Consider the following 21,053-nt stretch of genomic DNA (forward strand, 5'->3'; position numbering starts at 1 on the left):
GTCACTGGTTTGAACCTTCTCTGTGCTGATTATATGAACAATCCTGTTCTCTGAAGGATCTCAATTACTGAGTTTGTTGGATGATAACTGAGCTGAACCCGCAAAATCCCTACCTGTGTGCAAACAAATACACGTACATTTATGCATTTGGCAGACGATTTTATTCAAATCTACTCATTACAATAATTTTTTTTTTTTTTTTAACAGTTTTTAAAAAAAAAAGTAATTAATCAATTACTAAGATTCCCTTTGAATTGAATGGCATTGGCATTGATGCTGGCGCTATGCTTTACGTTTGATTTTCTGTAAATGTACAAAAAAAGCATATTTTTGCCTTTTTACATGAAAAATAATAAGATTGTTACATGCCTATTTATTTTTGAAGTTATAAAATGGCCTATATCGTAGTATGAAAAACAAGTCTTATATTATTCTTTATTTTCCATATGGGATAAACTTATAACTAAGGTTGTTTTTTTTTTATGAGCATTGATGATTAACTTAAATTAAATTTTTTAAATTTTAATATTTCCGCTGAAGCAAGACCAATTAGTGAAAAACCGTTAAACGGACACACGCAGGGCGACGAGCACGAGCAGCGCATTTCTCTTCAGGTGAGCTACTTTTACTTTATAACAAATTATATAGAATGTTATAAATAACATAAATATGAAATCATTAAGGTATGGACTGCGAACGATGTCGTCTGAGTAAATAAACACGACTGCAGTTCTGTTATTGTGCTCGTTCTTCACATCCATACGAATCATGTGACATTTAACGTTAGTTAACCAACTAGACAACACTTGTGTTTAATGCTTAATCTCCCTCTTTTTCTAACAATGTATTAATTTACGTTGAAGTGCTGCTTCTTTAAATCGATAGTTCACCCAAAAATTAACCTGTATGATTTTTTCTTCTGTGGAAGGAAAAATAAGATATTTTGATAAATATTCCCGTGATTTGGTCGATGGGGTTTTGACGAAACCGTTTAAACTTTATTTAAAAGATCTCTGAGTTCCACAGAAGAAATTAAGTCGTATGTTTGGCTTTGGATGGCGGAGTAAATTATCATTTTAGGAGAACTGTCCTTCTAATTGTTTGAGTTTGACTGATAATGTGTTCATACCGCTTAAAATTACTATATGATTTAAAAACAGCAACTTGTGTTGCAGCTATTCTAATCTCTGCATGTCATTTTTTTTTTTTTTTTTTTTTTTTTTTTTGTCATTTTAATCAATTACTAAGATTCAATTCTGTTATCCAAGAAAGTTGCCGCATATTTCAATGTTCAGTGATCAACACATGTCTTCCTCCAGGTCCGCTTCCGACGGCCGAATTCATCAAGAGCGACTGTGATTGGTCTATTTCTTCCAGCGCTGAGAAAAGTAACAGGTGACAGCGCCGTCTACTGCTGCTTCAGAAGCGGTCCTGGCGTGATGTACATCTGAATAATGACAGTCACGAACTTTCACAGACATCCGACCGACACGAGCTGAAGAGTATGAATATCTGGGAGTGTGATTGTTTAGAGCCGTCTGTTTCATGTCTGTGACGGAACGGGAAGAGGCGGAGTCTCAGCTCCATAACAGGGAAGGGAAGATGACAGCGGGCCGGTGAGGATCATGGGCTCCAACATCAGCTGCTCCATGTGCTGAAAGATGCTCATCACGCTGTGCTACATCTACCTGTGGGTGCGATTCCAGCGATATTACACGGCAGTGATCCGCAGCGCGTTATACCGGCTGAGCGGCGGCCGGAGGACCTTCATCTTCCGCGAGCTGAGCCGCGAGCAGCGCTTCAGATCCCCGCAGAGCTCGAGCGACGACGCGCTCTTCCTGAAGCTCGGGAACAAGGGCATTTACATCACCGAGCCAGAGGTGAACATACACCAGTGCTTCATGTGTGTGTGAATGAATCAGTGAACCGCTCCGATGATTCCTCGAGCCACCTTTATTTCTACAATACAGACAGTGACATTGTGATAAACAGAAAAATAACAGAATTAATGATGCAAACTTCATCAAATATGAGACCAATTATGCTGAAAAGCAGCTCTTAAAAGACGATAGTGTCATTATTCAGATCAGTTCAATATGTTGCAAAATGCATCAATTGTGAAACGAAGTTGAATCTGCTATAAAGGTCAGAATGAATGAACACTGATGTGTGTGTGTGTGTGTGTGTGTGTGTGTGTGTGTGTGTGTGTGTGTGTGTGTGTGTTGCAGGCGTGTGATGACCTCAGTAAGTGGACCCTGTTGGGCTCTTCGCTGGTTTGTGGTCAGCGGCTAGAGAGTGTCGCCTTCATCATCGAGGCCTCATCGAGAGAGAAGGTTCCAGTGTCTCCACACAGAACCAATAAGACAGTAGGTTCAGATCTTCCTCAGATGCTGAAAATACAGTAGGTGAAAAGAACACACATGTCCTACTGTGCAACTGACACTGTAATGTGTATTGTCCAAAATTGGCTCAGATGATCTCTGAACTGAGCCGCACAGAAATGACTGAACGGATTTTTGATATTCGCTACCGTTCCCGAGATATTTGTCTCTCAATGTGACCTTGCTTCTGTTTGTTGTCTTATGCTAGTTTGCTTAGCATGCTAATTGGTTATTTTGTACAAATTGCTTTTGTTCCAGATATTGAGTGTTTCCTAGAATGATCTAAACTAAAATGAATATTACATGTGGTGCATTTTTATAAAAAAAAATCTTCATTGTGAGTTCATTGTCACCTGAACTACTGAACTGGCAGGTGTGTGGAAGTGTCTGCCCAGTGGCGCAACATGTTGAGTGACACACACTTGATCCATAGACTGTGGGTTAGAGTCCCGTGTGGGGAAACTTTTAAAATTGTTTGTAATGTCATTTCAACTCTTGTATTATCCCAATAAGTTTTGTGCTAGTCTTTCTTCTTCTGATTAGAAATAAATCTATTTTTGTTCATTCTGTGTTCATTTTCATCTCAGCTTTTTTTTTTTTTGTTCTCTATGCTCCGCACTGCGCTACAACCCAAACATTTTTCTCATTATTTCTTATTTCATTTTTCTCATTATTTCTTATTTTCAATGCCTTCAGTGCTTGGCCCCCAATTGCTGCTTGCAGCTATATTTGTTATTATTCTGATTTTTCCCGAATGGGTGTCTATGGCAGCCCTATCAACGGAACATGAGAAAATGATCAAATTTGGCACAATTGTAGAGATGGTCATGAAAAGTCAAATTTCCAAATTTCGAGTCTCTATGACCAACTCTATAACGCCACCACCAGTTCAAAAATTCATTTTTCTAAAGGTTATAACATTTGAACCATTTGCTCTAGAAAAATGGCAGCTACTGTAATGGAATCAGCATGAAGAGAGGAATCAGATGTACTAAATTAGAGTACAACTGATTCCTCTCTTCATGCTGATTCCATTCAACATCTTGCATTAAGACTCCTCCCATTACAGTAGCCGCCATTTTGAAATGTACAATTAAGTAAATTTTTTTTCTCTACCCCTCCTTCAAATTTTGTCCAATTTTGTCCAAACTTTGATCACATGATCTTTGGACCAAGCTGCACAGAAATGACTCAACAGATTTTTTTTTTATTATTTTTATTTATCTTTGTTCAAAAGTTGATTTCACAGACTTAACGAAGTCGACCCAAAATTGGTTGAGAGGCTATATCTCAGCCAAACTTTGAGCAATCGAAACAAAAATTGGTACACTTCATAAGAACCATGATCTGAGGGTCCATACCAAATTTGGGAACAGTGCCACCTACAGGTCATTAGATCTGAAGAATGGCTATTTTGGCCAATAACATTTGAACAGTTTTTCAGAAAATCAAAATCTTGGTGTCTACAGATTCCGGGAAGTCCAATTTTGTCAATATCGGATGAACCACGTGTCCGCCATTTTGAATTTTGTCATAAATTGCAATATCTTTTAAAAAATTTGACATCTTCACAAAAATTGGTACGTATCATCATCAGAATGTCCTGAAGGTACCTCAGAAGTCTGAACACAGCGTCACCTAGTGTTACAGAGATATAAGGAATTTTGCAAAAACACTTACAACTTTTGAAAACATTGTCCAAAATGTATACTTTGTCATTTTATTCCTTGGCTAATGCCGATTCTGATGATGTGTCATTTGTCATTTTCTTTGTACCTGTCCACCATATTGAAGTAAATGGAAAAACAGTTTATTCGCTACTCATCCTACAAATTTTGTCCAAAATTGGCTCGGATGATCTCTGGACTGAGCCGCACAGAAATGACCTAACGGATTTTTGATATTCTCTACCGTTCCCGAGATAGTCTCTGAATGTGACCTTGCCTGTGTTTGTTGTTTTATGTTAGTTAGCTTAGCATGCTAATTGGTTATTTTGTAAAAAATTCTTATGTTCCAGATATTGAGTGTTTCCTAGAATGATCTAAACTAAAATTAATAAATATAACATGTGGTGCATTTTTATAAAAAATGTTCATTGTGAGTTCATTGTCACCTGAAGTTTGGCAGGTGTGTGAAAGAGTCTGGCAGTGGCGCGTTGAGTTGAGCGTCAGTCACCACATCCATAGACTGTGGGTTAGAGTCCCGTGTGGGGCAACTTTATAAAATTGTTTGTAATGTAATTTCAACTCCTGTATTATCCCAATAAGTTTTGTGCTAGTCTTTCTTCTTCTGAAGTAAATCTATTTTTGTTCATTCTGTGTTCATTTTCATCTCAGCTTCAGGTCTTTTTTTTTTTTGCCCTTCTTGCTCCGCACTGCGCTACGACCCAAACATTTTTCTCATTATTTCATATTTTCAATGCCTTCGGTGCTTGGCCCCCAATTGCTGCTTGCAGCTATATTTGTTGTTATTGTTTTCATTCATTGTTCATTTGGCCAGAGAACTGAGCCTAGTTTCTCCAGTTCTGTCACTTGATGGAGCTTCTGTTCCTCGCCACTGTCGTCTTGATCAGTTGGGCTTTAAAAGACACTTAATATTCATTTAATATTATGGATTTGACTGCACCGACACTATCAGATGAGAACAAAACATGAACGTGTTGAAATCCATACTTACGTAACTGTGTGTCTGTGTTTCAGGTGCTGAACTGGTCCGATTACTGTCTCCCGTTGGCGTACAGTCCAGGGCAGCCGTACCGGGCCGTCGCCGAAGCCAGTCTGGAAAACTTCAGCCGGCTCGGCGTGGCTTTTATGGAAGATTGTCTACATATGGAAAATGGGCTCATACCTGAAAAGATAGTTTGTAAGTTTGATCACAGCAAGCGTCATCATCACGCAGGTGTACGGATTCATCAAGTCACGCTCACGGCGTGTTTTTGTTTCTCTCTCCTAGCCGTGTCACTCAAAGAATCTGCCCTCAAACAGCTGTTGGAGAAGCAGCAGTCAGACGGCAGACGGAGACTCGAGGCCAAACGTCTGAGCGAGCCGACGGAGCCGCCGCTGTCCCGAAAGAGCAGCCTGCGTCTGGAGCGCCGAGCGTCACAGGAGGAGCCAGAGCTCCCGTCTGAACACCAGCACATGGACGGACACCACCTGCATCTGTCCAGCTGCCACGAGTGTCTGGAGCTGGAGAACAGCACCATCCTCTCAGTCAAGTTCGCCTCCGCGGAGAACATCTCGGACCTACCGGATGACATCCCGGACCTGCCGGACGACTACGCCAGTGCGGATGATGCCGAGGAGAGCGTGAGGCTGAACGCCAGCGGGAAGCCGCCCAACGTGCTGGTGTTCACGGGCGGCTGCGAGCAGCAGTACCAGCAGATCCGCTCGCTCCTGGCCGAGTGCGTGGACACGGAGCGCTACACCATCTACCCGCTGCGGCCGCAGACTGCGCTGAGCGACCCCTGGCCGGAGAACACACGGCTGCTGGTGCTCGCCACCGACCAGACACTCACGCCGCAGCTGCAGCTGCGCTTCCTGTCCTACCTGAGCCAGGGCGGGAAGGTGTTGGGCCTGTCATCCACGCTGTGTCCCGCCGGACTGGCGCTGCGGCCCCGAGACCTGCAGAAAGACCAGATCTGCAGACTGAGCTTCACCAAGGCCAACAGCGCGGAGCTGCAGCTGAGTATCGTGGCCAGCGGACACGTGTACGAGCGGGACGGCGGCAGCGGCGACGAGGTGGAGCTGTGGGGCGAGATCTGTGCGCAGGACGAGCGGGAAATGGCCATCGTGCGCGTGACTCACGGAGCCGACAGCGGAGAGGCCGTTCTATGTCAGGTAACCCGCTGTGGAATCACTGTTACTACTTCCCAATTATTCTTTTTTTTCATATTTTTTTCAATTAATTGGTTAAATTAAATGTGAGCAATTAAAAAGCATGTATAATTGATTGAATTCATAAAGCTTTAACAACTTAATTTATTAAACAATAATGGGGCCCTATGAATTTTTTTATTTTTTCTGCATTTATGATTTCATACTTATGTAGTATCAAACATGGTGGTAATCAAATTAAGATATAAGTCAAGTCAAGTCACCTTTATTTATATAGCGCTTTTTACAATGTAGATTGTGTCAAAGCAGCTTTACATTGATAACTGGTACATTGTTTGGCTGCACAGCAGCTCTTAAAGAATAGTGTCAATGCAGGCAGATCAAAGCACTGTTGAATATCAAAATGTCAAGTCAAGTGTCCCCAACTAAGCAAGCCAGAGGCGACAGCGGCAAGGAACCCAAACTCCATCAGGTGACATCAGGTGGCAGACAAGTGGCAAATTGGTGTTAAAATGGAGAAAAAAACCTTGGGAGAAACCAGGCTTAGTCGGGGGGCCAGTTCTCCTCTGGCCAACAGTGCTTTGTTACAATTCAGGTAGCTATCATAAGTCCAATAGGATCGCAACATTAAAAGTATTTATTTCAGTTCCATCCAATTGAGGATCGTATTCATCACGCCGGTATGGACGGTTGTTGAGGAACTGTGTCGTGGCTGTCGTGTCGATGAGGCCTTCACAGGGGATGATCTAGTTGACTCAATCTCTGCTGATACTTCAGGGGTGAGTTGTGGTCGTGTCAAGGTGCAGGTCCTTGGTCTCACCTGGATACGGCCCGGATCTGGTTGACTACGGTGAACCTCGGGATAAACAGAAAGACTAATATTAGCGTAGATGCCATTCTTCTTCTGATGTAGCGAGTACATCAGGTGTTATAGGAAGTGTTCCCGGTTCCGGCTGACCTAATTTATGCAGCCTAATAATCCTTTAATGGATTTGGAAATATAAATTGGTAATGTGTTATGTGTATGCCAGGTTAAAGAGATGCGTTTTTAGTCTAGATTTAAACTGACAGAGTGTGTCTGCTTCCCGAACAATGCTAGGAAGATTGTTCCAGAGTTTAGGTGCCAAATAGGAGAAGGATCTACCACCTGCAGTTGATTTTGATATTCTAGGTATTATCAGCTGGCCTGAATTCTGAGATCGCAATAGATGTGAAGGACTATAATGAATTAGGAGCTCGCTCAGGTACTGGGGAGCTAAACCATTTAGTGCTTTGTAAGTAATTAGCAAGATTTTAAAATCTATACGATGTTTAACAGGAAGCCAATGCAGTGTTGACAGAACTGGGCTAATATGGTCATACTTCCTGGTTCTAGTAAGAACTCTAGCTGCTGCATTTTGGACCAGCTGGAGTTTATTTATCAGGCGAGCAGAACAACCACCCAGTAGAGCGTTACAGTAATCTAGCCTTGAGGTCATGAACGCATGAACTAACTGTTCTGCATTTTTCATTGAGAGCATATGTCGTAGTTTAGATACATTTTTAAGATGGAAGAATGCGGTTTTACAGATGCTAGTAACATGGCCTTCAAATGAAAGATTGGTATCAAAGAGCACACCCAGGTTCCTAACTGACGACGAAGACTTAACAGAGCAGCCATCAAGTGTTAGACAATATTCTAGGTTATTACGTGAAGAAGTTTTTGGTCCAAAAATTAGAATCTCTGTTTTTTCTGAATTTAGTAGTAGGAAATTACTGGTCATCCAATTTTTTATATCAGTTATGCATTCTGTTAATTTTGTGAATTGGTAAGTTTCGTCAGGGCGCGAAGAAATATAGAGCTGAGTATCATCAGCGTAACAGTGAAAACTAACGCCATGCTTCCTAATGATATCTCCCAAGGGTAGCATGTACAGAGTGAACAGTAACGGTCCTAGTACTGAGCCTTGTGGTACTCCATATTGAACTTGTGATCGATATGACATGTCTTCGTTTACTACTACAAACTGATAACGGTCAGATAAGTATGATTTGAACCATGACAATGCAATTCCACTAATGCCAACATAATTTTCAAGTCTATTTAAAAGAATATTGTGATCAATAGTGTCAAATGCTGCACTAAGATCCAGTAACACTAATAGAGAGATACAACCACGATCTGATGATAAGAGCAAATCATTAGTAACTCTAATAAGAGCAGTCTCCGTACTATGGTACGGTCTAAATCCTGACTGGAAATCCTCACAGATACCATTTCTTTCTAAAAAGGAACATAGCTGTGATGATACTGCCTTTTCTAGTATTTTTGACAGAAAAGTGAGATTTGAGATCGGCCTGTAATTGATTAATTCTCTAGGATCAAGTAAAATTAAACTTTTTTTTTTTTTTTTTTTTTTTTTTTTTTTTTTTTTTTGGCAAATAAAATGCTGCATAATAGAGGTTTACTGTTCAAATGAAAAATGTATCTTGATTATTCCTTTAAGTTTTAATCATTTTATGGTTGTTGTTATTATTATTATTATTATTATTATTATTATTATTATATTATTACATTGAGAAGTACATTCTACTGTACAGTAAAATATTTCGGTCATAATTTCTTCAAGTTAAACTGAACCTTAATTTTTGCGGGTTGCGGTGAAAAGCTGTGAGTTTGTGTGTTTCTGCTGATAGTTTTCTCAGACAAAATGTGAAATGCTGCAGAAGAATCAGCTCTGGAGATGAAGTTCATGCGCTCATATAGTGAGATGCATTTGTTGCCAAATTCCATGTTGTTCTGTGTTCTATAGTAAATTCTGCTTGTATTCCTGTATTCTGTCACTGTATTTTCTTCTCCTCTTGTGTTCAGGTGCGTTTAGAAACTGGTCCGGATGCCCATGATGCTCACGGCTCCGCCGGCTTCTCCGAGCTGAAGATGAGCAACGCTCGGCGCTACGAGGTTCTGACGGAGATCTTGACGTCTCTGGGTCTGAGCTGTGAGCTGAGCGAAGTGCCGCCACACAGCCCGATCTACCTGCTCTCCACACACCAGGTGACGGTCGCTTTATTACGCTTCATACACTACAGACTGATTTAAAGCAGCTTCACAGTAATAAACTGAATCAATGCAAACTTCATAAAATATAAGACAAACTCAGTTTCACTGGTCATGTCACTCACAGCTCTGAAACAAACTCTAGCTGTTTCCATCCACCTACTTTTATGTGAGTTTTGGTATATATCACATAAAGAAATGCTGGATGGCACTTATTTTTTTTTAAAGTGAAAGTAAAGTGGCATGTGGCCAAGTATGGTGTCCAATTTGTGCTCTGCATCTCACCTATCCAAGTGCACACACATTGAACACACACACACGGAGCAGTGGGCAGTTGTTTCTGCCACAGCGCCTGGGGTTTAGGTTTCTTGCTCAAAGGAGCCTCAGTTGTGGGTAATGAAAGTGGAAGAGAGCGCTGTTCATTCACTCCCCCACCTATATTTCCTGCCGGTACTGAGACTCGAACCTGTGACCTTCGGGTTACTGTCTAACCATTAGGCCACAACTGGCCCTTATGCACTCAGTTGAGGAGGATTGTTTTATCCGGTAAGAAGACATGCGCATAAAGTAAGATGGAAACACATTTACTGAATAAATCCCTCGATGCGTAACAACAAACTCGGGTGACTTCGCCTCAGCAGAGGCTGTGATCACTGATATTTTGCACCAGTTTCCCAGGAAGTGACAATCTTGTTCTCTTGAACTCAAAACGCTGCTTTATTCACTAATGTTTCATGCCATATCCTAATTTTCCTCAAGTTAAATTCTCAACTTTAGATGAAATGTTGCTACTAATCCTCAGTACATCTTGTTACTGTTAGTCACGATCGGATCCATCCATGATGTTCTGAACTGAATCATGAAGTCTGAAGGTTTCTTGGCTGGTGACTGTGATCGGGGGGATTCGCACTCGACTGCTTTGAGAAAAATAAATCACGCTTTTGATCGTCCCTCTAGACCTGAAATGCAAACGCTTGACACACATTTACATACATGAGAAAGCCAGATGTCTGACACATGTGACCTCCCGTCCTGCCGCAGAGACCCTGATAAACATTTACACACTATTATAAAGTCCATTCATCTGTCCAGCTCTGGCTGTACTGCTAAAAACAGGCTTTACTTCACTGAAGCTTCTGCAGTTGCTCATAAGTTTACAATCTGTAAGATGTTTGTCATTTTAAAAACTATGAGGGATCATGAAAATGTCTTGATGAAGCTGTTCCACATCAGATATCATGACTTTCATGCTCTTGGTTCTTCTAATGTTCTTCAGGTTTGTCCAAGTCTGTTCATGATGTCTGTTAGTTTAGTGTTATATTTTAATAATTTGATCCCAAATTGATCAAAACGCCTTTCTGAGGTCAACAAAGCATGAGGAAATTGAACTTCGTGTTTGACAGCTAAACTAGTTTTTGTACTGGTGATTTGTTTACATGACTGAAAAGGCTGAAGAAGTAGTTTACCCACACTTCTCCATTCTGAATGACTAGTTATCCATCTTGAGATTTAATTATTTAGTGTCTCAATGTTCCCAGAAGTGATTTGACTTTTTTCTTCTTATGGTTTTTGAATTTGTCAAACCATTTCTAATCAGTGTCTGTTTTGTTATAGTTTATTGTGGTTTTTAGGTTAGACAGTGTTGTCCCAGAGTCTCTAAATGGACACGTTCAGTGAATAATGTAGCTAGAAAATGATTGAAAGTGTTTGAATCTGAGAGTTCAGAGGAGTCGAGCTGTGAGAACAGAACTGTGATGGATGACACTAAATCCCTGTACTGCTGATTTCTGACCACTAGGTGTCAGTCTTCGTCTGTGACTCTCCTGACTTTACTGAAAATGATCAATAGAAATGAGAAAATATTATAGCATAGTATTAATATATACAGTAGTGTCCAAAAGTGATGTCTGGAGGGAATATTTGTTTTTAATGATCCTGTAAGTTTGATTAAACCAGTAAATATGAGGAAAATATTTTATATGATTTTAAATATAAGGGAAGAATAAAACTAGCTTGGTTAAGGTATTTATATGACAAAATTATTTGGCAAAAAAAAAAAAAAGGCAAGCTACAAGTTTTATTTCATGCAAAAAAAAAAAATGCATAGAAAAACAAAAGGCTGACTGGAACATAATAAGTTATTAATTTTTCTTTGGTTCTCTTTTGTAGTTTCATGCGTTCATAACTTCTTTGTATGACAGTCTGGCCAAAAATTGTTGCACGGTTTGTCGTGTTTCATTGTGGTGTTATCAGAAATAAAACAATTGACTCCAAGCACAACTACACAATATGACTACAAAATCTTTAATAATATTTAAATAAAAGGTGATGTCAATTTTCCCAGGCCGGACATCACGTTTGGACACTACTGTATGTGTGTGTATGTAATGCTTTTTAAGGAAATATTATCAGCTGTGTGTGTTTGATCAGTTCATGTAGTTTTCTAGGATCTGCTCTGGTTAACACTCTTCAGTCATGTGGTCTGATGCCGAGTTGCTGGGAACTGAATCGTTTTATGATTGTGAAGTTTGCGCGGCTGCCGTTTCCCACAATGCTTCAGTCCCGCTGCCATGGGGCATCTGTTGTGCTGATCTGTGTGTATTTGTGCTGGGCTTGTTAAGATGTTCAGGCTCCCCAGAGACGCTGTATTGTGTGGGGCTGATGGGAGACGCGCTGATGGGCCGTTCGGATTGATTAAGCGTCTCTATATTCCTTCAGCTGATAATAGAGTCATCAGCGCCTCTTCATATCTGTCCTGATCACATTTCAGATGTTTTTTTTATATATATATATATATATATATATATATATATATATATACTTTTTTTTTTTCTTTTTTTTTTATCTATTTTTTATTTATCTGATTTATTTCATCTGCACAGATATGTTTAACTGAGCACTTCTGGTTTTGGGAAAGGTGATATATAACGTTGACGAATGCAATCGGAGTGTTTTATCACATGAATAAAACCATAAAGAGCTTTATTCAAAAGAAGAGAAACAAGAGAAACATGTGACATCATTGATTGTCCGTCCTCGTTGATCGCCTGGGCCAATTAACGAGTGCTGCATCTGTAACGGCAGTGCTGCCACTCAGACGGACACTTTCTTCAAAAACAAGAATTAAACGTGTTATTCACAGCAGTGTGAGAATGAAACCATGGACTGTGTGTGTGTGTGTGTGTGTACACAGGAGCAGAAGGACCGTTTCCTGTGCTGGTTGCGGCAGCAGACGGACAGATCGGCTGGTGTTCTGCGGTCAGCGGCAGGCGTCCTGAAGGTGCTGTGGGCCGGAGACGAGCCGCCCGATCTGTGCGACGGTGAGCGGGCGTTTCACACCGAGCTGTCCGAGAGCTTCTCTGAGCACTTCAGCCTGCAGACGTACCAACGGCACCTGCAGACGCAGCAGCTCGGCCAGACCGTCATCTACGCCGACATCACGTCCACCACCATGGACCTGCTGGACGGGTACGTAAGGAGAGCTGCTCTCGCACTCATATGGAGGGCTGCAGCTAATTTAACACTCGACTGAGCTCACAGCGGTCAGACGCTAATAGAGCCTTTGTGTGCGGCTGGACTCGCGCTGGGACGCGGCCAGCGGACGGACGGCAGGTGGAAGCCATTAGAGCTGTCATAACGTTTGACAAATGGACGGCGGAGCGCGGCTGAAGTGATTGGTAGTGACAGTGTTGTCATTAGGCCTGTAAGGTAACCAAAAAGAGGCCGTGGAAAAAAAACATCTACAGTTTGATTTCCCCTGGCCTGATTATCAGAGTAATTTCCAGATGTCCCCTGTTACACTCTGATTAAGTGGTATTATTCTAGTATGAGAGTCCTGAGTGGGCGGCGTGTTGGACAGGAAGCTGAAAACAGCGAGCGCAGATCGAGCCTCACAGCTGCCAAACATCAGCGCTTTACCCTCCATATTCACATCTCTGCACTTCTGTCCGTCACCGAGTCGCCCGCGGCCGTCCGTCAATGTGGAACAGGACGAGATCACGGCCTTCATCAGTGTTAATATTGTGTTGATTTGATGATCAGTTGAGCTGCAGATGAAGAGATGATTGATTGAGTGTGTGTGTGTGTGTGTACAGGTTTATATTACATTTTGGGGACCATTTAATATAAACCTGTACACACACACACACACACACACACACACACACACACAGATGAATTACAGGCCTAATGACAACACTGTCACTACCACACAAGGATAGTAAGGCCTAAGATCACCTACATTGTGTGGAGCAGCCAGTAGTCCCCATGGGGGAAGTGGATTAATAAACATACTAAACAATGTTTTATTAAAAATATAAAAATGCAGACAGTTTCCTGTGATGGGTAGGTTTAGGGGTAGGGGTAGTGTAGGCAGAGAGAATGTACAGTATAAAAACCATTACGCCTATGGAGAGTCCTCACTAAGATAGCAAAACAAACCTGAGTGTGTGTGTGTGTGTTTGATCAGAGCATTAGCACTCTGTTTGAGCAGCACACACTAATAATGGGCAGCTCGAGACTCTCACTGTTTCTCACAAGGTCACAAACGGAGCAGAGCCTCAGTGACCCCACGACCCCTGTCACGTCTCTATTAAAGCACCGCTCTCGTCTCACTCTCTCTTTCTCAGGCTTTACTCATCAGATCTACTACACTCTTTCAATTCTTGTACTGCTTTTTGAACAAATATTTTATACAAACAATACAATCTGCTTTTTCTGATTCCTTGATTAACACCATTCGGCCATTTTAACCCTGTGAAGCCTGACGTATGAAATAAGTCTGAAGATTTTTTTTCTTTTTTTGAAATGGAACAGTTTATTGAACATTTTATACAAAATGTTTTTTTTTTAAAAACTTTTTTTTTTTTTTTGAGTATATCTGATCCATCAGGCTTTTATGGCTCATATAGTCTGATATAGTGAGAATATGGAGGAAAAAACAGCTCAATTTATTCAAAGACCCAAACTGAGCAAAAATATGCAATTTGCTGCAGATGCTGATATTTATATGGACAAAAAGTGATGAAATTCTGATGCTTTTAACGTAAATCAATGAGATCTTTATAACAGTATAGCAGATACTTACATAAAATGCATATAAATATCAATGTCTCAGTAAGATGATATTTAAATGCTTAGTTTTATGATCAAAGGTCTGTAGTTTTAAAACATAAAATGCAATACAATGATGACTGAGAGATGAACAAATAAACTTTTCTCAAAAGCCTGATGATCATATTTGATACTAATAAATAATGTCTGGATAATCAAGTAAACCTGCTTCAGTCCAGTTGGAATATTACTAACAATATCAAAGTTATTCTTACGTTTACTTGATATAAATCAGTACAGATTTCACAAGAGCTGAAGGACGTTTGTACAATTAAACTAAGACTTTAACTTGATAAAAGACTCTAAATGATCAATCAGAGACTGTAGGAGATCGAGTGCGGCAGGTTCATCAGTGACGTTTACAGGGTGGATGTTTGTTGCGTGATCAGATGGTTTTGTTGACGACTGCAGCGAGTGTTTGTGTGTCACTGATTCTCATCTGTAAGTCCAGCTGACGGACGACCGTTTATTTGAAGATCTTTATCATTAGTCAAAGCATTTCTTTTCAGGCCGTTCTCTTTCTTCTGAAGATGTGTTAATCACAAAACACAAAACATCATATGATTTATTTCCTTTATTTTCCTGCTTTTGTCATTTGTGGAGGAGTCGAGCTCAGACTGCTGGAGGAGATGCTGTTTTCCAGCGGTCAGATGTCTTTCTCTCCTCAGAGCGTAATTAACACACACACTGAGGTCGTCCTGTCGTGTAGCAATCAGTGTTTGTTTTAACAGTGAATCCAAAACCCAAACTGACACCGTGTGGAATTAAACGCCACTTCCTGTGAAAACACCGACTCTGTGTCACGAGGCCGAAGGAGCCGCTGCCCAACAGCCAAAGCATCGGGTTAGTACATGAAGTCAAATTAGTCCAATTGACCTGCGTGATCCAGCAGCAATTACCTCAAATCGCAAGCAGATGCTCGTCGTTCTCAGTTCTCATTCTCGTACATCTGGCGCTCGGCACTGGAAGAGAAGAGAGCATCTGTGGAGAGTGTCGAGGAGCGGAGCGGCTCACGAGCGCTGGAGATCGAGTTTCAGTGACCCGATGGGTTTAATCTGAAGCTCGAGATGAAGATCTGTGTGTGTGTGTGTGTGTGTGTGTGTTCTTGTATTCATGGTTTATAAGGACACAAATTTGTATAATGACATGGTTATTACACTGGTAATACGACATGATTATGAGGACATTTCATGAGTCCTCATATTTAAAATAGCTTTAAAAACGTACTAAACAATGTTTTATTGAAAATATAAAAATGCAGACAGTTTCCTGTGATAGGTAGGGGTTAGGGGTAGTGTAGGGGGAGAGAATGTACAGTTTGTACAGTATAAAAACCATTACGCCTATGGAGAGTCCTCACTAAGATAGCAAAACAAACCTGTGTGTGTGTGTGTGTGTGTGTGTGTGTGTGTGTGTTCAGTGTGTGTTTTACTAATAGCAGAAACTGATTGATCAGCTCTGTCTCTGTTTGGAGATGGTAATTGCTGCAGCTCCTGAAACAGGATTTTCCCAATTAATCACATTTACAGATTAGACTGATCGATCATCACATTTATGCCGCTGCCTGATCAATACTAATATACTTATGCTAATTGCTGAAAATCCACTTTTAGCAACACACATTGATGTGTTCTGTGTGTCATATTTCTGCACTTCTGTCCCTAATCACACACTTATACTGCGCAGGGTGCGCTCTGCCGTCCAGTGTATGAGGTTTATACGGTTGTTTTGTCATCAGCATCTGAAAGTCGCTCCACTTCTTTACATAATTACAGCTGTGATCATTGAGTTCATGAAGTGTCCATCATTCCACACGTAGTTTCTTTGCATCTCAGTATTTGAGTGAAATTTTCAGTGTGAACACACTAATAACACTATTAAGAGTAGTGCATAAAGATTCAGTGCACTTTAGATGTACATGTGATGTATTCAGGCCAGCTGTTTCACCCTGATTTGGTGTCGTTTCCATTTCAGACGTGTGTGTGTGTGTGTGTGTGAGAGAGAGTGACACACTCAAAGGCCTGTGCTGTGTCCGTCTGTGTTCTGATCATCAGTTCATCTGTTCGCTCACTGGTTTGTCAAGTCAGCTTTATTTCTACAGTACAGATTGTTTCACAGTAATAAACAGGAAAATAACAGAATCAATACAAACTTCATCAAATTTGAGACTCATTCAGATTCTGCAGTAAAGCGGCTCTAAAAAGACGCTCCTCAGTCGTCAGTTCTCTGGTGGATTGTGTGAATTTGTGCATCTTCAGAGTTTAATCATGTTTGTTTCTCTGCAGTGAGAGACTGAGATTCGTTCATTGTTTGTGTCTTAATTACTAATGGTGCGTCTTTTCTTCTGTCTCTCTTTTCGGGCCGTTACTGAGACTTTTCTTCTCTAAAGCTGCAGACGAGCGGCTTTCACAATGAGATTAACTGAGCCTCATTGAGCCGCTAAGAGCATTACTGTGTGTGTGATCCACGCTGATCTCATATTTGTGTTGCTGAAATTAATTTGATGCCTCTTTACATGTTAATCTGAGAGGGATTGATTTCCGCTGAACAAAGACGAGAGCGAGAAACGGCCTCTCTGAGAGCTTCGCTGTAGTTTCTGAGTTTTTACTTTTATCTCTTTACCAGAAGCTTCGATCTGAAAGCGCTTACAGTAGTTCTACTGATGTCGTATTTTCCCGCTGGCATTGAGCACACGATCTTGGTGTTTCTAGCGTTGTTTTCTACCAAATAAACACACAAAATACGTGCTTCATTTCTTCATTCATTTTGGTGATTGTAGTTGTAGTGTTGAACTGTCTGTCGTTTGTCTTTCATTGTGTAAAAAATTCTACAGAAATGAGACAAATATACGAGCCACACAAACCCGATTTATACCTCTCCATTCTAAAAAAAAATCACTTAAATGGAAACACACACACACACACTCACATGTCACACTCTCTCTCTCACACACAGGTCGTGTCTGTATCTCTGCTCTGTTAGTGGCTGATGTTCTTATTAAAAGTTCATTTGTGCAGCTGAAGGACTCAGAGCTGCGGCTGCTGTTGATGCACGGGGCGGCGGCGGCGTCACGATCCGCTCGCAGGGGTCTGAGCGGCTCCTGACACACTGTGAAAGCTCTCAATTAGCCGCTCGACTGCAAGCGTCTGCTAACGGCCACTGCCGCGCCGAGGTCATGATCTCAGGCTCTGCGTCTCGCTGCATGTGTGTGTGTTTGAGCTGGAACACAGAATGAAGATCTGCAGACATTTTCCTGCAGTGTTTTGCACATTTCATTCTGCTGGTGTTTTTAGTAGTTCTCCGTGTCAGCGTTTGACGCCTCAGACCGCCAGGGTTTCTGTTTTTGCTGGGTTTTTTTCTCGTTTCTTTGCTCTTGCGAATACGTCTAGTTCAATTAAAACTCTTTGAGAAAACAAATTCCTCCGTCGGTGAATTAGCATGTGTGGTTGAAAACAGTGACCTGATGGACGAGCACATGAGCGATCGACACTGGACACACTGTTTTTCCTGTAGCGTTTCACTGTGAGCTCTGATAGCACCGACCCATGATGCAGCGCTGGCCATTCTGATGCAGCGCCGCGCTTGAATAGATGGATTACAGAGCCGCGTCTCTTTGCATCTGAATGCTGCTCTCTGTGTGTCTCGGCTTTGAGCAGCTCAGCAGATTGAAGTCGTGAGCTTAAGCTCTTCTGTAAATGTATTTGCTCTAAATGACACACAGATCCCAGATTCCCGAGCCTGTAACGTTGGAGAAACACTCGTCAAGCTGCTTTGACTGAAACGTTTGACTGATTTCAGAAGTAAAATGTAATGAACAGCGAGATGCAGCAAACATCTGTTATTAAACTTCTGTGAGAATAATCGTCTGTTTTTGCAGCAGTTACTGTGAGATTGACCCATCCAGCGTGTGTGTGTGTGTGTGTGAGAGTGTGTGTGAGTGGAGGTCAAGTGGATGGCTGCTTTCTTTAGTGGGGGTGTTATTTGACAGGGCTGCAGGGATAGAACAGGGTCAAAGGTCAATTACAGTGCAGCAAGTGTGGAGCTGTCCAGTGAACATGCAGTGAAACGACTGTTCTCCAGTGAAGGTGTGACTGTGATCAGAGCGTGTCTCCTGCCGTCTGACGCACATGTATTTCCTCTCTTCCTCCTGCAGGTTGGTGTCACAGGCGCCACAGGAAGTGGGTTTAATCGCCATAGCAGCGCGTCAGACACAGGGCAAAGGTCAGCAGGTTTCCATCAGCTCTCACACAGCCACGTTAACTCTGGTTTAACATGTAAACGAGCATGTCATTCATTAAGTGTGTGTGTGTGTGTTCAGGCCGCGGAGGGAACGCATGGTTGAGTCCGCTGGGCTGCGCCATGTTCACTCTCCACCTGCAGGTTCCTCTGAACTCACGGCTCGGACAGAGACTCCCGTTCCTGCAGCACCTCGCAGCCCTCGCTGTGGTGGAGTCTGTGAGAACACTGCCCGGATACGAGGTGCTCGCACGCACGCACACATGCACTGAACACACATGCACTGAACACACATGCACTGAACACAAAGTCAAGTCAAATAAGAGATAAAAGTTTATTTGTGCCTTTTCCACACTACTGAAAATAACACATCAGCCGTGGAATCCATTCTTGAAGTTTTCTTTCATACCGCACTTACACAGTGTAAACAAACCATTTTTTCCCCTCTTTCCATTTGGATCTAAATGGACGAGGTTTCTGCTTCTTTGAGGTGAAGCAGCAAGTCACATGACTCGGTCAAACTGAAGCAGTGAATCACATGACTCAATCAAACTGACAAACTTTTCTTTTATCTGCATCGCAGCTCTGCTCTAACTTATGTTCTGTTCTAGTTAAACATTGTGTTTGAATATTGCTGTCGTATGACAGATTCCTTGTGATGTTCCTCATCTGAAAGTCGCTGTGAATAAAAGCGTCAGATGAATGAATGAATGAATGCAAGCGTAGGTCATATTTCCATGTGTTTGTGCAGGACATCGACCTGCGGCTGAAGTGGCCCAATGACATTTACTACAGTAACCTGATGAAGCTCGGCGGGGTTCTGGTCAATTCCAGCATGATGGGTCAGACCTTCAGCCTTCTGATCGGTGAGGTCTCGCTCCACATCAGCGCTTCACTTCATTAGCAGTGTCACACGTGACGTCTGTCGTGTTTCCCGCAGGCTGCGGCTTCAACGTGAGCAACAGCAACCCGACCATCTGCATCAATGACCTGGTGCGGCAGCAGAACCGGGAACACGGACACAGCCTGGACGCGCTGGACCCGGCGCAGCTCATCGCACGATCGGTCACGCTGCTGGAGCGCTTCGTCTCGGACTTTCAGCTGCGCGGACCGCAGGCACTCCTGCCACTGTACTACAGCCGATGGGTGCACGGGTGAGACGCGCCACGCTCCGCCGCTCGTACATCACCTGTGTTTCAGGGGCCTGACGTGTGTCTGTGTTTCAGGGGCTCGCGTGTGCGTCTGTGGAGCGAGGACGGGCCCGAGGCCGAGGTTCTGGGTCTGGATGAGAATGGCTTTCTGCAGGTGAATTCGGGGGATCAGGGCGTCGTGTCCGTGCAGCCGGACGGAAACTCCTTCGACATGCTGAGGAACCTCGTGGTGATCAAGAGCAGCTGAAGTTGTTTTGCTTAGCCATCGTTTAATACGATTTCATTTAGCAGAAACGTCTTTTTCTCTTTCTGGGTCATTTCGAGATGATGTTTGTGCGCTGCGGTGATGTTTTCTTCAGAATAACGTGCACCAATGAATCGTTCACATTTATTCGGTAAACAGATCTTGACCTGATCACATTCAGTGTGACGGACGGACAACACCCTTCCTTCTGTATATGGCCTTTAATATGAGCAATATTTTAAGTTTCAGAGTTTGAAAGTAACAGATTACAGAGAACATAAACTCAAATCAAATTACGCTCCTACATCTCAAAAAATACAGACATTGATTTGAATTAGTTAAGCAGAAAAATGACAAGGTTAAAGAAGTTTCCCTGCTGTAAGAGACTCAGATCTCAGACAGACGAGACGGTTTAATCACTGCGTCACAGTAAAGGCTGATTGCTCTGATTAAGTTTAGGTCGTTATTGATCTGTAGTGGATTACTGCCTGTTAACGACACCAGCCTCATTCTGTCACATCTGACTGACACCTGTTAATACTTTTAATTATTTCTCTGTAGATTGAGGTGATTTGTATGTTCATATCAGGTCATCAATTAAATCTGTCAATATCACTCAGTATTTTGTAATGATCCATAGTTTGTAAAATGATACAGATGATCCCTTTTAAAGAAGACATTCCTGAATTGTATAAAATTAAATAAAATGATTGTGACTGATGTGTTTGTTCCATCAGTGAAGATGTGTGTGTGTGTGTGTGTGTGTGTGTGTGTGTGTGTGTGTGTGTGTGTGTGTGAGTGAGTGAGTGAGTGTTAAAGAGAGAGAGCGTGCGTGTGTGAGTGCATGAGTGTGTGTGTTTGTGAGTGTGAATGAGTGTGTGTGTGAGTGTGAGAGAGAGAGAGAGAGAGCGTATACGTGTGTGTGCGCCTGAATGCATGTGAGTGCGCGTGTGTGTTTGTGTGAGTGTGAGTGAATGTTAGAGTGTGTGTGTGTGTGTGTGTGTTTGTTTCCTGGCAGTGTCACGTTCATCCGCCCTCGATAACTAGCAGCTCATCTGT

The 21,053-nt window shown here is 42.1% G+C and overlaps 1 protein-coding gene across 2 annotated transcripts; it reads left to right on the forward strand.

The window, feature by feature from the left end:
* The first annotated feature begins 1,460 nt into the window (after window positions 1–1,460).
* Window positions 1,461–20,714, forward strand: hlcs (holocarboxylase synthetase (biotin-(proprionyl-CoA-carboxylase (ATP-hydrolysing)) ligase)). Of its 2 annotated transcripts, XM_051911449.1 has the most exons (11): window positions 1,461–1,880; window positions 2,229–2,366; window positions 5,081–5,243; window positions 5,334–6,217; window positions 9,066–9,248; window positions 12,445–12,719; window positions 18,517–18,584; window positions 18,682–18,842; window positions 19,351–19,465; window positions 19,540–19,753; window positions 19,826–20,714. In XM_051911449.1, the coding sequence occupies exons 1-11, from the start codon at window positions 1,662–1,664 to the stop codon at window positions 19,995–19,997; spliced, it is 2,592 nt and encodes an 863-aa protein (XP_051767409.1). In that variant the 5' UTR covers window positions 1,461–1,661; the 3' UTR covers window positions 19,998–20,714. The 2 variants fall into 2 exon arrangements, with proteins under 2 accessions (XP_051767409.1, XP_051767410.1); XM_051911450.1 differs by lacking the exon at window positions 1,461–1,880 and having other exon boundaries at window positions 2,256–2,401.
* The last annotated feature ends 339 nt before the right edge of the window (window positions 20,715–21,053 follow it).

This window comes from Ctenopharyngodon idella, chromosome 10 (assembly GCF_019924925.1).
Source record: "Ctenopharyngodon idella isolate HZGC_01 chromosome 10, HZGC01, whole genome shotgun sequence".
NCBI classification, from domain to species: domain Eukaryota; kingdom Metazoa; phylum Chordata; class Actinopteri; order Cypriniformes; family Xenocyprididae; genus Ctenopharyngodon; species Ctenopharyngodon idella.

Bases quoted from the DNA above. Each gene is read 5' to 3' on its own strand.
- hlcs (XM_051911449.1), top strand. From the start codon at position 1,662: ATGCTCATCACGCTGTGCTACATCTACCTGTGGGTGCGATTCCAGCGA. The intron at 18,585-18,681 runs GTCAGCAGGTTT...GTGTGTGTTCAG, and splicing joins GCGTCAGACACAGGGCAAAG to GCCGCGGAGGGAACGCATGG. The intron at 18,843-19,350 runs GTGCTCGCACGC...GTGTTTGTGCAG, and splicing joins GAACACTGCCCGGATACGAG to GACATCGACCTGCGGCTGAA.